The following is a 17,406-nucleotide window of genomic DNA, read 5'->3' as shown; positions in this document are numbered from 1 at the left end:
CTCCTTGCCGTAAACCTACAGCATAGTTAAAATATTCAGAGTATGAAGCACAATGCTTTACACATGACTTAACATTTTCATACATATTTTTTATTATTCTAAGTAATTTACCTTCTATGCCGGCTTTGTATATTTTAAGCCACAATGCATTACGATAAACAGTATCAAAGCATTTCATCATATCAACGTATATAACATAAAGTCTTTTATTTTCATTAACAATTTTTGAACCAAAGACATTAGAATGTATATAGCGTCAATTGTTGAGCGCCCTTTTCTAAATCCGAATTGGGCGTCCGAAATTATATTTAAGTTACTACACAAATTTTCTAATCTATTGTTAACAACTGAAGTAAATAACTTAGATAAACAACTAAGAAGAGTAATCCCCCTATAAGTATTCACATCAGATTTATCGCCTTTCTTATGTAAAGGGATTATAATACCTTCCGTCCATTTTATTGGAAAATGACCAGAGTTCAAAACAGCATTAAACAAATCACATATATGCAACGCTAAAATGTCAATACATTCAATTAAATATTCGTTTAAAATACAATCACTCCCATATGCTTTGTTGCGTTTCAATCGTTTTACAGACAATTTAATCTCATCAACGTTAAATGGCTGATCTAATTCGGGGAAACGCGAATTCGGCAAATTCAAATTATGAGTTCTGCAAAATTGTTCAGCCTCATCATGAACACAATCAAACAAACCATGACTAATATCAGAGAAAAAGTTTTGAAAGTCCAAAGGAATATTTTGGTTTTTTGTTTTATTAGTTGATTTAAAATATTTCCAAAATTCTTTTGGTCTACGATTTTTTAAGCTTTCCATCTCATTGGCCTTATTCCTGAAATAGTGTTTTTTTCTTTCTATTGATAATTTGTTTGTATTCTTTTTTATATTGCAACAATAGACGTCTATTGTATTCCGACTTATTACAATTAAACTGTTTTAAAAGAGAAACATAGTGACTGTGTGCCGTTTTGCATTCCACATCAAACCAGTTGGCATGTCTAACAGCGCTAAACTGTTCAAATTTGGGTGTATTTGTTATTAAATATTCTTTCGAAAATAAAGGATCAGCAACATTACGTATAACATCATTAAATTTATTTAACGCACTTTTTATAGAGCCACAACTTGAACAATCTAAATCTTCTACAATTCTGTTAAACATAGGTAGGTTGCTAATAATACCCGATCTAAATTGGTTACGCAATGAATCGTCCCATTTTAACTTCGTTTCAGTGTATGATAATTGATCATTTTTGTTGTTGTTACAATATAATGAAAACGATAACGGTGCGTGGTCACTGAATTCATTAAAAGCGTGCACCACAAACTCTTTAATAAGTGCAAAATTTCGTTCATGGCAAATCAAATAATCAATTATAGATAAACCATTGTGTGAGAAGTATGTTAACTGACTCGTATCTCCTATTCTTCCATTGATAATACGATAATTTGAGGATTTACATAGATTAAGCAGTTTACTTCCGTGATTGTTGTGAGATTAGTCAACGGAGGCCCTAACAGAGTACATATCTGGATCATAATCAACATCATCTATAAAACTATTTACAACATCATTAATAACAAAATCCGAGTTGGACCCAATCCTACTATTAAAGTCACCACATAGTAAAACACGTCATTTATTTTCATAAATAGATATATCATTTTCGAGTAAATCACAAAAAATCTACACTTATGATATTGTATGCAGGTTAATCTTCGCACCAAATATAACATCCGCAAAGATAAATATCGTCATTCAAACCAAAAAAATGTTTATCTAATTTTAACCATATAATTGAAACATGATGATTTTGTATAATGTCAATACCATCTTTTAAATATTCTTTTAAATATAAAACTACCCCACCACTACATCTACGAGCGTTCTTGTTCTGGAATTTCCTATAAAAATTGTGAGAAATATATCCGTTTAAAGAAATGTTACGTGAAGAATTGGTCCAAGTTTCGAACAAAAAACAAATATCATATTTTAACAAAACATCAACAAATAAAGTATTATCAATCTTGGATTATGAAAGACCATTCACATTCCACGACAGGATCGCAAGCTCTCCCCCATCGTGCCCCTATTCCTTGACCAGACGACCGTCAACGTAGAGGGTATCTTAGGCTATCCAGGATCGTTTGCCTTGCCCCCTCGCCTCTTTCATTTTCGGTACCAGTCGTCTACGTTTGGCTACCACTTCCGGTGGGAACTGTTCGGAAACGTTAAAGTTTGTACCGTTCAGTTGCTTCCACTGCCGCCGAAAAGCCTCGCGGTCCTTAAAGAAAGCGAACTTCGCACTATTGAACGGGTCTTCCCTGGTGTCGGGTAGCCCAGAGAGCGGTGTACCCTTTCAATCTGCATGGACTCGGCGACCTCCTTCGCAATCTTCGTGGCATTTTGTAGATGCACTCGGAGTTTAGTTTCTGTAACTTCCGGTGTTTCACCGTCAACTTCAGGTACACCAGTAAAAATGAGGTTGTTTCTCATTGATTGAGATTTAAGATACGTCATATCGTCTCTTTAGTTTTCGCGCTCCTTCTCCAGGTGTTCCACGCGACTCGTTACATCGGCAACGTGCTCCAGTCGGTCGACACGCTGTTCGACTCCTTTAATGCGAGTCTCAAGGGCCAGGCACATGCATTTAATGTCTTTCTCGAAACTGGAAAATCGTTCCTCGAGTTTGGTAATAGATGATAGTTTTTTCTCGACAGTATCTAGCCGACATTTAATGGCACTTAAACAATTCATAATGTCATGATTTGTAGGCTCACCTCCAGACTCAGCCATATTGTCCAACAGATTCACTGGCTCGTTCACAAAAACACTACTGTTTACATCCTCGGAATCATACAGCACTAGCTTTATTTAGAATGTCACTAAGCAGAGTATCTGCTGACGGGCCTCTTTGTTTTGGTTGTTTACTATTTTGTTTGTTTATGTCACTATCACTACTGCTTCGGTCTTTTCTATTTCTTTTTCCAATTAGAACCAACAGTGACACCATAGTTTGCCTTACAAACTTTTGTACATACATGTAGTGTGAAGAACCATCATAGGGACTCCATAGTTTGCCATACAAACTTTTGTACATACATGTAGTGTTAAGAACCAACATAACGACTCCAAAGTTTGCCTTACAAACTTGTTTATATACATAGAGTGTGAAGAACCAACATAGTGACTCCATAGTTTGCCATACAAACTTTTTCAACTAGTATGATGGACCAACAGAGTGGCTCCAATATTATATTCCCCTTTCTTCAAAGATATCATCATGCAATAAACTTTATTTAACAATATAATTCATTATGTACATTTTGTATTCAGTAAATGGTAAAATAATTCAACTCGTTACAAGAAATATATGATAAAACAAAAAAAAACATGACTTCTCCTTGATTTCTCCTCACTTCTAATTAAATACCAGTCAAGAGAGAAGTGACTTGTCCCTAAAATATTACCCTAGGCCAACCCCTGATAAAGTGATCCAGAATAATAATATAAAGCATCCTTTCCACACAGAGTTTTTTGTAAATCACAACAAATGCTTTTAAAATAGTGAAACCTTCATGTTCCAGAATGATGGCCATTCATCTCTAAAGACATTAACGTTGTGGAATTGTTTGTGGGGAAAATTCAGTAAAACCCAAAACCCAGATCACATTTGCTTTACATGTCGCATTGACCTAATAAAACTGATATGTCAGTTTCAACTTAAATTAAATATTATGGATTTATTAACTCATGTTTACATGATACAATAGTCGCAATATTTTCCAAAATCTACAACATTAAATAAGTAAAAAACTTCTTACTTTAAATCTGTTTAGTGTCTTTAAATACAGAATTTCTAAGCCATGTTCATAACTAAAACAAAACAAGTATTTACCTCCCTAGTAGATGTTTTATGCAAGGAATACACAGCACCCGATGTTAAGCTTAGTCCAGTCTTCACAAACTGCATATCAATACCTGAAATAAATGAAGTTGCATACACCATTGACCCATGCAGTCATTTTTAATCAGTAAAGTTATTCGTTATCAAGCAAACAGACAGTATTCACAATGAACCTTACTGTTTTAGATATTAACAAATTAGTACGTTTCTCACTGTTTCAATAAACATTTTAGTACTATTGCAATTTTTAAGTTGATAGAACACAACACAATTAATTAAGAAATGTTAATGTTTATATAATGCTATTGCTCATGTATGTAAACTGATTTTATATATGCACATTATTATTTGTATAATTAAATATTCAACATATTTTTAATACATTTTGGAAGCAGCTTTTCACTATGGTCATATTTGTCAACAGTGTAAGTGCAGATCTGTTTGATCACTAAAAAAACATAAATAATATTATAAACTTATGGTAATATTTAACACTATCTGCATACTAAAACACTGTCTGCGTAGTTAAACACTATAGCTGCGTAGTTAAACACATGAAAATGCCAACAATGAATATAGAACAATTGTGGCAACCTTTGTTGTGCTTCGTTCCAAAAGGTGGGTTCATCACCACAGTGTCCACTGTGACCTTAAGCCTCTCACTGATCTCTGACCCGAGGTCAGTGATGTCATGAAGTTCAAGGTCGATGTTTTCCATCTCGAACTCTTCAATGTTTTGTTGACATGCTGCTAAAGCATCCTCGTCAACATCTACTGCTGTCACTTTACTTAAAATAATACAAACGATATATATTTGTCTTTTTTATGAGTCGTTTGCTTTACAAAGATTTATACATGAGAAGGTATAGTTTGATTTCTTGGGAAAACGCACATTTGAATGAAAAAAACAACACATTTTTGAAATACAACATGGCCAGGGTGTAATGCATGCAGAGAAGATATTAGTGAAAATACATGTGCAAGATCACCAACATTTAAAAAATATTATTTTTTTGTTAACTATAACATACAGTTTGCAGTAAACTGGTAATAACAGAATGTGTCATCATCTCATGTTAGAATTTAAATAACGAAATTAAACAAATATACGACCTTAAAGCGACTGGAGCACGTATACGATCTAGATTGCAATTTATAAAAGAAGGCGAGCGTAATACAAAATATTTTCTAGGTATAGAAAAATCGCGTCAAAACAAAAAACTTATTACATCCCTGCGAACTGAAAGCAAAACAATATATAACTTGAATGACATTTTAAAATACGAAGTTGAATTCTATGAAACACTTTATAAATCCTGCGCTGCCGATAGTCAGGAAATAGAATCGTATTTAAACAACTCGTCCTTCGCAAACGCATTATCGGACAATGACGCTAACCTATGCGAAGGAAATATATCTTTAAATGAACTGACCGATGCACATAACTCAATGAAGCTAAATAAAAGTCCAGGCTTAGACGGACTAACTGTTGAATTTTACAAAACACTTTGGGAAAAAATATCACCACTTCTTTTTAACTGTATTTTTGAAAGCTCTGCGCGCGGCGAATTATCAAGATCACAAAAACAATGCATTTTCTCACAACTTTACAAAAAAGGTGACCCAGAAAACCTGGAAAACTGGCGCCCTATATCGTTACTGAACACCGATTATAAACTAATAGCAAAAGTACTAGCACAACGTCTACAAAAAGTATTACCAAAAATTATCAGTTTGGATCAACAAGGTTTTATTAAAAATAGATTTATTGGATGCAACATACGTCAGATCCAAGATATAATCGACTATGCTGATACTTTTGACATAGATGGCGCAATCCTATTTCTAGACTTCAAAAAAGCCTTTGACACCGTAGAATGGAATCTTATGGTAGAGACATTAAGAAAATTTGGTTTCAAACACGATTTCATACATTTGGTCAAAATCTTATACACTAATATTTCCTCCTCAATTACAAACAACGGCTGGATTTCAGATTTCTTCAAAGTATCTAGGGGAATCAGACAAGGTTGTCCACTTTCATCCCTATTATTCATCATTGTAGCTGAGGTTCTTGCACATAACATAAGATCAAGTGACGATGTCCAAGGCATACACATTACACAGGAACATAAACAAATAAAATTAACACAACTAGCCGACGACACAACTATATTCTTTAAAAATGTTCATGAAATTCCAAAAGTACTTAAAATAGTCGACACATTTGGAAATATGTCAGGTTTAAAACTTAACAAAAATAAAACAGAGGGCATATTAATCGGTAAATCTAAATGTAACTCAATCACTAACATACATGATGTAACATTCAAACCGACTGTTTAGGCTCTCGGAACTGTTTTTGGAACAAACCGTGACGAATGCGAACTCCTCAACTGGGAAAATAAAATATCTGGTTGTCAAACCTTAATAAATGATTTTAACAAACGAAACTTAACTATCTTCGGAAAAGTAACGGTTATCAAATCTTTATTGTTACCAAAGTTAGCATATTTAGTACAAAACATATGCATCTCTAAAAAAAGGCTAAACGAAATCAACTCAATGCTGTTTAGGTTTTTATGGAATAACAAACCTGAAAAGATAAAGCGATCAATATTGATTGGCAACAAGCAAGAAGGCGGTATAGAAATGCCTGATTTTGAAACTTACTCCAAATGTTTAAAAATTAAGTGGATTAAACTTTTATGTCATAACGATGAGGCCAATTGGAACGTTATTCCAAAATTATTTTTAAACCAATTCGGAAATGACCTTTTAATCTTTAAAATGAATTTAGATTCGTTTAAATCATTACCGAGTGTCCATAAAACAATTCCACCTTTTTATACAGATCTTATTAAGAACTACATTGAACTAAACAATATTAAACCCAAATCGAAACCCAAAACCTTTCATGATATAAGATCTGAAATGCTGTGGGGTAACAGAATTATTAAATACAAAGGAAAATGTTTACTATTCGTTAACTGGATCGAATCCGGGATATTATACATAAACGACATTATAACAAACAATGGAAATATCTCAGAAACTGTTATCTTACAAAAACTGATATCAAAACGAAACTGGTTAGCAGAAACGAACATCATTAAATTAGCTATACCTACACCATGGAAGGAAACACTCAAATCAGATGAATCGATTAACTCAAATGTAAACATTAAAACTGCATACCCTTACGGCAAAAACCTTGACTTGAAGACTCTTACCAACAAAGACATAAGGTCTGTACTTATAACAAAACACTTCACCTCACCTTACATGCACAAGTTTTGGGAAACAAGGTTAAACCAAAAAATAAACTGGAACTCACTATATTTTACTATACGCAAATTAATTGTGAAAACGAAAGTTCGACAACTGAAATACAAAATTTTAAACCGAATAATCCCCACGAATGAAAATCTTTTTAAATGGCACATATATAACTCTCCATGCTGCTTATTTTGCCAGGAAGTAGAAACATTCGAACACTTTTTCTTAGAATGCCCGTTTACCATCCAATTCTGGACATATATTAATCACATATTTAAGGGTATAGGACTAAACAAACCTATGAATATTATACACAACATAACTATAGGTTACAAAACACAATACGCCGCATATAATGATATAAATATAATTTTAAGTGAAATATGTTACACAATCTACAAAGCGTATATGAAAAGTGAAAGACGAGCACGTCAAATTAATATGTCCAGCATACTCTTGGACGGTCTACTAGTATTGGAAATACATTACAAAAAAAGTAATACCAAGCACCAGTTATTATCTAAGTTCATAGCCCTTCTAAAATAACTGATGAATAGTTAACGCATAATGCCTCATTAACCTATAGTGCTTATATATATATATATATATTTTTAAATCCCAAAACAGGAACTCCGCCCTAACCGAAAGACACTATTCTTTTTCGCTTTTGCTTTGAATGCTGCCGTATTTCGGTTACAGGATGTTTTGTCTAAATCTTTTAAATTGTAACATTGTATACATCGCTGTTCCCTATGCTACCACATAGGGCTTACGCAATGATGTAATGGTTTGATGTAACTTTACATTTTGACATATTTCTTACTTCTATATGCATCATTATTGCTTTACCATAGTTTTTTTCTTGTATTTTTCACATACTTTCTGTTGCTTGTTTGTATTTTTTTTTGCTTTATTCCAAGACAATATGCGTTATAATGTGAAGCCACTTTAATACGATTATTTATATTGCTTTGCTATGTCAACGTGATCTTTTACCTTAAATACATAATCACTCTTCTCTGTTAATGTACTAATTTTAATAAGCATAATGTAAACCAACTGAAATTGATCTTGCAAAGAAAATTATGTTTGTGTATGTAATGTGTATAAATATGTTCTTGTTTATTGTAAACCTTGTTAATAAAAGTGTAAAAAGTAAAAAAAAAAAAAAAAAAAAAAAAAAAAAAAAAGAATAATTATAATTATTATTTAGAAGAACAATTATTATAATTTACATTGCTTAATATTCGTACTATAATATGCATGTATCAGAAATTCGTCATCGTCTACGTATTCGTCGAATTTATGAACAATAAACTGTAGAAAATTAAAAAAAAAAAAAAAAATTTTTTAAATAATTTTCATATTTTATCCTTTATAAATTAAAACCTGTGCGTCATTCTACTTTCAAGGAAACAATGCCTTCAATGTGTGTATAAATGGCAATTATGGATATTAAAGCTGACTTTATTAAGTGATCGATAATTATATATAATATGTATGTCTATAAGATTTAAACTTACTCAAGCAGAAACAGCTTTTTGAAATTTGTATTTATGGTAATCCTACTTAACTATCATAGTCTTAGAGTTATAACATAATGCTCTGGATATTACATTTTATAGCAATTATAGACAAAGAATTATGTTCTGGACAAAACTTTGCTATTAAGGTTTACTCTTAATCATTTCACAAGTAGGTATTGCATACCTTGCTCCCAACATTACAGCTCCAATGCTCAACACTCCACAACCACAGCCCAGGTCTAGAACATGCTTGTCTTTGATGCCATCAAACGATGTGTGGATGGTGTACAGCATGCAGGCTGAAATTGAGAGTCTATATTTGATATATGCAAGATGAAATTAGGAGTCCTTGTTTCATATATGCAAACTGAAATTAGGGGTCCATGTTTTATTTAAGCAAACTGAAGTTAGGAGTCGATTTTTCATATATGCACGCTGAAAGAATGAGTCGATGTTTCATATATGCAAGCTTAATTCAGGGGTCCATGTTTTATATATGCAAACTGAAGTTAGGAGTCGATGTTTCATATATGCACGCTGAAAGTAGGAGTCGATGTTTCATATATGCACGCTGAAATTAGGAGTCGATGTAACACATGTTCAGGCTGAGTCCATGAATCATAGATGCAGGCTGAAGTTAAGAGTCCATGAATCATATATGCAGGCTGAAGTTAAGAGTTCATGTTTCATATACACAGGCTGAAATTGAGAGTTCATATTTGATATACAAAGTATGCAAGATGACAATAGGAGTCAATGTTTCATACATCTATATGCAAGCTGGAGTTAGGAGTCCATGTTTGATGTATGCAAACTGAAATTAGGAGTTCATGTTTCATATATGCAAGCTGAAATTAGTAGTCCATGTTTGATATATGCAAGCTGAAATTAGGAGTCCATATTAAATATATGCAAGCTGAAATTAGGAGCTCATGTTACATGTATGCAAGCTGAAATTAGAAGTCCATGTTACATATATGCAAGCTGAAATTAGGAGTCCATGTTACATATATGCAAGCTGAAATTACCGTAAAGATATCACCCTTGCATCTGCAGTGTATTATCAACATCATCATCATCAGACATACTACTACCTGATACAAAACCTGATTTATAAACGTGTTGTAAATGTTGCAAACTCTTCGTATGCACATAAATAATTATCATAACACTTTCTGATTTATATGTTAATTGTTTTAAGTGAAGGGTGGGGGTAATTTAACAGGACTTAAAAAAATTCTGCTTTTGAAGTTATTTTAACAGCGGAAATATAAGAAGACAATTTGAAAGTCATTAAAAAACAACAACACAGTTTTCTAAACGATTTGGCAAATAAGGCCTTACAAAAAAGGTCCGAACCTGAATTCAATATTCAATTTATACTGTTTCAATTTTGTGGGTTTGGTTGCCATAATCACACTTACTATTGAAAACGGCAGAATGCACTTCCAGGTCACAGCTTTTGGTTAATTTGGTTGTTTTTATTGTTGTGTTTTTTGACTGTGTAAAAAACATGAGCATGGAAGATCTGATTTTTAGTCCTAAAACAAGAGATGTGTTTGTCAGAAACACAATGCTCCTTTCTGCGCCGCTTTGAAGCCATATATTTGACCTTTGACCTTGAAGGAAGACCTTGACATTGACCTTTCATCACTCAAAATGTTCAGCTCCATGAGATACACATGCATGCTAAACATCAAGTTGCTATCTGAAGCGACATAGAAGTTATGAGCATTTTTCGAAACCTATATGCAAAAACCTAAATCCTAAATGCAAAGTGTGACGGAAAGGCAGACAGACAGACAGACAGACAGACAGACAGACAGACAGACAGACAGACAAACAGGCGGACGGACGGTCCGATCACTATATGCCCTCCTTCGGGGGCATAAAAAGTAACTAAAGATACTGCGTTAACAGATCAACTAATGCAACATTCCAATATTGTTTTAGATAAGAAATTTGCAATTTTAAAAACTTAACATTGGTTGTTACCAGCTAAATGCGCAGGGGTAGAGTATTGTTCAAGAAGAACTTTTGGATTTTCAAATCCATCTACCTCTTCCAAATATGTCTCTAGCTCCTTTAGTTTCAGTTGCCTTGAAGCCATGGCCTCATCTAAAATGGACATTACATAATCATTAGTCATCGAACATATTTCAAAGCACAATATATCATCATCAATAATAGAGAGCAGGGCTCTCGCTAGGATTTTAAAACAGGAGTCCATGGACTCCTTCCTTGCAAAAAGTAGGAGTCCAAAAGGAAAAAGTAGGAGTCCAAAAGGAAAAAGTAGGAGTCCAGTTGTATTTTGCACACATCTTCAAATTTTCAGCAAAATATACATTATTTTCTTATTGGTTTTATTTTAAACAAGAAATATCTTTTACAAAGATATACGGCGTTGATAGTTCAATGAATGAGATCAAGGATAGCGAATGTCTTTTTCTGTGCAGTTCTTAGCTGCATTAAACGCAGAACGGGATGTTACGCGGAGGTTTCGCGGCTTATTTTACATTATTACATATTGCTGGCCATAAACCTATAGAAACAAAACAGAAAACCATAAGAAGAATGGAAGTAAAATTAAAACATATGAGTCAACCTGCCACACGCGAATTATCCGTATTTATAGGCGCGTTCTTCGAACAAACCTGTTTTAGTGGTTTGTCGGTCGTCGCCATTTGATTAAATTATTAACAGTATCGAGAATCATAGCGCCCATGCTTAATACATTAGTCAATATGGTGGTATAATTATTGTTAAATTAATCAAAAATAATATTTATCATTGTATTATTGAAAACACATTAAGAATCTATTATTGACATACCATAATTATATTGCTGAATATCTTCATTTAAATTATTTCTGGTCTAAAGAAAATTCCAGGTCACCTAGTTCACGGATAGCGTCTATATTATATATCGATTCATTTACTGGCCGCGAACTCCGGTGATGACCTGTATATAAACTCGATACCTCGCGGGTTGAAATGCAATCCATTAAAGTGAGGCCTCGCTTCCACTACTCTTTATACTTATATACTTTTACATGTTGACAGGAATATGGAAGTAAGTACTAAATATGAGAACATAGCCTTTAAGTATAAACGCTTTTGCGTTGGTAATTCGCTGAAAATAAAAGGTGAACGCACAAATTGTATTGATGTCGAGAATTGAGTGTAAAATTGTTCTATCTATTAAAACTTTTCATTAGAGATAAATCGTTTCATGCAGTAGAACAGTGTTACAAAGACGCGGATATGTTTCCAATTTTCTGGTGGTATACTCAAATCAGCCAATGGAATAAATGAAGTGTATTCATTCGTACCTAGCCGCGGGAAATTTTATTTGAATTTTATTGGACACTTACAAAGGTCAGGTAAGGTGTAAAGCTGGCTTAGTACAGCTACGCCGAAAAACCCACATGCCACTAGTCCTTACTTGAATGTCTAGTTTTAATCAGTGGTCATGATACAATTAACATAACACATTTTTTATCAAATGTCATTAACCCCATGGCACACATTAAAAACATACCAGGGCACATAGAATGGACACTTTATTAATCAAAAGTAAGGCCTAAAAAACATGTTTGCTTCATCGGTTAACCGACCGATCGTGTCTGTTTACCCCCGACTGCAGTTTTTTTATCCAATTTAAAAAAATCGCGTTTTACACTATTCGGCCCGTGATTTAGACAGCAAATGTATTGATTTAAATAATGACATTCAAAACAATATATTACCGGCAATTACAGACCAAATCGGCAGAGTTGCATTCACAATCACATATGTTATGTCTATTTTGTCAACACACCCCAGAGAGCAGTCTCCACAATAGGTCAGTAGACGTGCTATGCGTGTTTACATAACGCCCAACACTTAATCCAGTTCCGTCCAGATGTTCTCTTGAATCAGTATACAGTACAATTACTGATGCAATAATTACTCATCTAACAGACCGTTATGATAAATATACGGCGTGTTTGATTTAAAATTAATTTAGAGGAAATATCAAATTATTCGCGATATAATTGTGTTAAAAAATACCAACGAAACTTTTAACCGAAATCAACAGAATTTAATGTTCTCTGCGCTACACAATTATATAAACAAGATGCCTGAAAGCCCCAAAGTCCCTCACCTGAGATAAAAAGAAATGACCTGTTCTTTGAAGCCCAAGATATCAATCGAACAAATGTTCTAACCAAGTATCATGAAGAAAAAACAACAAATTGCCCCTTGGCGGCCATGTTTTTTATTAGACCTGAACCATTTTTTAACTCTTCCAAGATATGTCCAAATTTCATGAAGATTGGGAATAAAATGTGTCTTCTAGACTGTTCACATGTTGTCACTATATAGATATAAAGAAAACTGCCCCACTCCCTGGCGGCCATGTTTTTTTTACTGATCATGACCATTTTCAAACTCGTCCGAGACATCCACATAACTAATGTTTTGACAAAATTTCATGATGATTAGGCAAACCATGTGACTTCTAGAGTGTTCACAAGCTTTTTTACTATATAAATATAAAGAAAAAGACCCCCCTGGCGGCCATGTTTTTTATCGATCCAAACCATTATCGAACTCAACTGTCCTGGTCAGGTGTGGTGGTGCGGTCTCCTTCGCTTACGCAAATGAACCGGTCACAGGACGGTTACAAGTTATGTAACTTTGTGAGCACTTATGTAATGCGGAACTATTTATTTGACGAACTCTTATTTCCGGTCAGGATGACTATACTGACTGGTTGTAATTCAATTAACTAAAGGCGTCCAGTCAGGGTCGCCTTGATACACTCAAAGAATTTATTTATGAGTGAACCTAGGCAGCTTTAACAAAAATAACTAATTTTTATTCAAAGAACTCGGAAAATGAAGAACAATGACAGAAAATTAAGAACAGATACAAGCCATGTCTTAAGAAGCTATGTATCGTTACAAAAATAGAAAACATACCGCAAATACCTTAATGAATGTAAAAAGAAGTTCAAAATCTGTCCAAAAAACTGATATAACAAGGGCTGTTTGTAAAACATGCATGCCCCCTATATGGGCTATAAGTTGTAGTAGCAGCAATTGTGTGAATACGTTTTTTGTCACTGTGAACGGTGGTGGTGGTGGTGGTGGTGGTGGTGGTGGTGGTGGTGGTGGTGGTGGTGGTGGTGGTGGTGGTGGTTGTGGTGGTGTGTGGTGGTGGTGGTGGTGGTGGTGGTGGTTTTACTTTTTACTTTTGCCCGATGTTTATTGATACAATGCATTACAAAAATGCAGTTAGCCTTACATTTGGTAAAATTGAAATAAATTACAAGGGAGGCAAATGCTGTAACAAAATGAACATGCATAAACGGTATTTGTTTCCCTTGTTTGAACCATGCTAAATCCTTAAAATGCCTATTTCCAGTAACTGTGACCTTCATCTGTGACCTTGACCTTTGACCAAGTGACCTCAAAATCAATAGGGGTCATCTGCGAGTCATGATCAATGTTCCTATGAAGTTTCATGATCCTAGACCTAAGCGTTCTTGAGTTATCATCCGGAAACCATCTGGTGGACGGACCGACAGACCGACCGACATGAGCAAAGCAATATACTTCGAAGGGGGGCATAAATTAAAGTTACTGTTAGTCTAGAAAGTGCTTCAAAAACCTAGTTTACAAAATAGGTCTAATTTAATCTAAAGAACAATATTTATGGAGATAAGGAAACTTCGGTGGATCAAATGTAAAAATATGAAAAAATTACTGAAGTTATTGAAGTAGAATAGAGTATTTCTAATTTAGAAAATGCCAAATAGAAATAATCTAAATAATAAGAATAATTTAGAAAATAATGCCAAAATGTCTTGATGCTGGTGTTAAAAATAATTTAGAGATTATTAATTATTTCAAAATTCCAACCTTTTTCAAGAGCTGTTAACTTTTCAAGAAAGCATCAAGAGGTGTTTAAATCAGCCCAAACAGCTTATTTTATACAGTTCAGAAGAGATCAATGGCAGAGTAGTCAATTTTCCCTCATAACAGTGCATTTATCGATGATCAATATCTTCCCAAATGCCAGAGCAGAACTAAAAATAGATTACTGAACCAGATCAAACAAGGGAGATAAATACTGCATAAATACTGCAAAATCATGTACATGTTGTCTTTCTTTCAGTTATCTTAGTTGAAAGGCTTATCATAAGTGCTAATGACTAAAACAGTTATGTTAACTATGAAAATTCTGTGTTATAAAAATGAAATAATACAGTTAATGTCACATAATATTGACATAATAAAACCAAACTTTTCTACACAGGAAACCAATGTTCTGACCACATTTCATGAAAATTGAGCAAACTAGAAAGTTAACGAGATTTTACTATAGACATATATAGCCATATAAGGAAAAATGCCCCGCCCCTTGACAGCCATGTTTTTCAAGTCAATGTTACCATTGTTAAACTTATCCAAGATATTATTGGGACAAATCATCTGAGCAAGTTTCATGAAGATCGGAAAATAAATGTGGCCTCTGGAGTGTTAACAAGGTTTTACTATAGCCATATGAGGAAAAATGCCCCGCCCCCTGGCGGCCATGTATTTCAACAAATCGACATCATTTTCAAACTCGTCCAAGATATCATTGGGATGGATCTTCTGACCACGTTTCACGAGGATAGGACAATAAATGTGGCCTCTAGAGTGTTAACAAGATTTTGCTATAGGCTAGCCATATATAGCCATATAACGAAAAATGCCCCGCCCCTTGGCAGCCATTTTTTTCAAGCAAACGTAACCATTTTCGAACTCATCCAATATATCATTGAAACCAATCTTCTGACCAAATTTCTTGAAGATTGGACAATAAATGTGGCCTCTAGAGAGTGAACAAGGCAAATGTTGACGTCGCACAACGGAAAACGTACTACGGACGACAGACAAAAGGCGATCACAAAAGCTCACCATTAGCACGTTGTGCTCAGGTGAGCTAAAAATAGCATTAGTTCATAGCTCAATTGTGTACGATCGTTATTATTCTGTCGATTTTCATCTGGTGATAGGATACAAAGTACTTTTTGACATAGGTAATGGGAAAAGTCGGGGCTTATACGGTCACTTATTTGAAAAAGGTAAATAAGTTTACAAGATAAAACAAAAACTCAACATTTCGTTCATCTCGCATTCAGCTCTGTACTGGTTAGCAAGTATTTGTCGGACAGCAGTATTTACCGGACTTTCTATTTATTTCGTGTATTGTAACGCTGCAACCCATTTTTTTTTAGTCAGATACTTACAGACGTTTGTATTCTTGAAATTGACAGGAAAAAAAAATTAAATGCTTGTATAGAAGTTAAACAAGTGTGATGTTTTCAAATTGCGTCGGAATGTAATGCGACCTCCATGCGGGCGATAATAATACCCCGCGCATGCTAAAAAGAAATCCCTAACTGAAACCCGAACTGACTGCCTGAGATTTTCGTTCGTCTACTGTAATAGAGCACGGCTCAATTTATTGTATTTCAATCTCTTACTTGAGTTATGGAGGTTTCGGTAAATGACAAGTTCGGTAAATTGGATTTATATAGTAAATGCCGTGGAGGTTACAGTATACTAAATAACCGTTTCATGTAGTAATGCCGTGGAGGTTACAGTATACTAAATAACCGTTTCATGTAGTGCTGTACTCTCTAAAAAAAATATCATAGTTTGTTCGAAGGCATGTTGTACACTTTAATATATTCTTCTTGCTTTATCTTTTGGAGAAAGTAGTAGGGCATGAATAGGTGCTCACTACTAAATCCCTGAAATATGATAAACTAAAAGACTAAAGTAAAATATTGCACTGAAAAAGGTAACATTCCACTATACTACGGCTGAAAAAAAAAGTTGCAAAAACAGGTGATTTTGACTTTTGACAAGTTCTTTTTTGGTTCGTACATGACATATCTTTTTTATTGCACAAATCGACTCCGCTTAGAATGGCCTTTAAGAAAATGCATGGTTATGGAGGTCTCTATGTGCAAAATGTTGCGTTTATTTTCGCTCAAAGATGTCGCTTTTACATTGAATTATATAGGGAAACTATTTAGTATATTGTGACCTGGAGGTTTCGTTAAATTGGTATGAATAGGGATTATCGCACCTTTAGTCGATAAGCGTGTACATTAATTGAGTTGTTTGGCACTAATTAAATTATCTGATTTAAATGTACGGAGTTGATGTAATCAATTTAGAGATGTTTGCAGTGTTAATAAAAAATATCCAGGCATGCAACCCATTAATATTCAAATCAAGGGAGGTAATTTTCATATTAAAAGTTTATCTTTAGGCACGGAGCGTAATAGTCCATCTAAATGGACTCCCAGAGCCTTTGATAATTTTTGCTATGGCGGCTCTGGCAGTCCATATGCACCCATTCATAAACATAGGTGCAGTTCAGCGCAGCGAATCCGTGCGCTTCACTAAACAGACGTCGTTCGAGACAATTGAGGAAAATAATGAATAAACTTGTTAAATTTACCTGAACGGCTACCTACGGATGTCATCCTTTGCATGCACCCTATAAAAACACGACGATGTTTCAACACACTTTTCTCGCTGACATGTTTATGTTTATATTTGAAACAGTGTATTCTGTATCGAATATACCACATCGTTATCGACTTTATAGGCTGGAGC

The 17,406-nt window shown here is 34.2% G+C and overlaps 1 protein-coding gene across 2 annotated transcripts in view; it reads right to left on the bottom strand.

Annotated features, from left to right (window-relative positions):
* The window catches only part of LOC127856006 (rRNA N6-adenosine-methyltransferase METTL5-like), a 30,231-nt gene that overhangs the window by 2,247 nt on the left and 10,578 nt on the right, over window positions 1-17,406 (bottom strand). For both annotated transcript variants that reach the window (XM_052391971.1, XM_052391970.1), the window contains exons 2-5: window positions 10,733-10,855; window positions 8,922-9,036; window positions 4,527-4,720; window positions 3,924-4,006 (exon numbers count right to left, since the gene is read on the bottom strand). In XM_052391971.1, coding sequence (XP_052247931.1) covers window positions 3,924-4,006; window positions 4,527-4,720; window positions 8,922-9,036; window positions 10,733-10,855 — 515 coding nt within the window. The remainder of the gene's footprint in view (window positions 1-3,923; window positions 4,007-4,526; window positions 4,721-8,921; window positions 9,037-10,732; window positions 10,856-17,406) is intronic.

Source organism: Dreissena polymorpha, chromosome 13, assembly GCF_020536995.1.
Source record: "Dreissena polymorpha isolate Duluth1 chromosome 13, UMN_Dpol_1.0, whole genome shotgun sequence".
Lineage (NCBI taxonomy): Eukaryota > Metazoa > Mollusca > Bivalvia > Myida > Dreissenidae > Dreissena > Dreissena polymorpha.
Note: the sequence above shows the minus strand (reverse complement) of the source record. Positions and strands in the feature narration are given on the sequence as shown.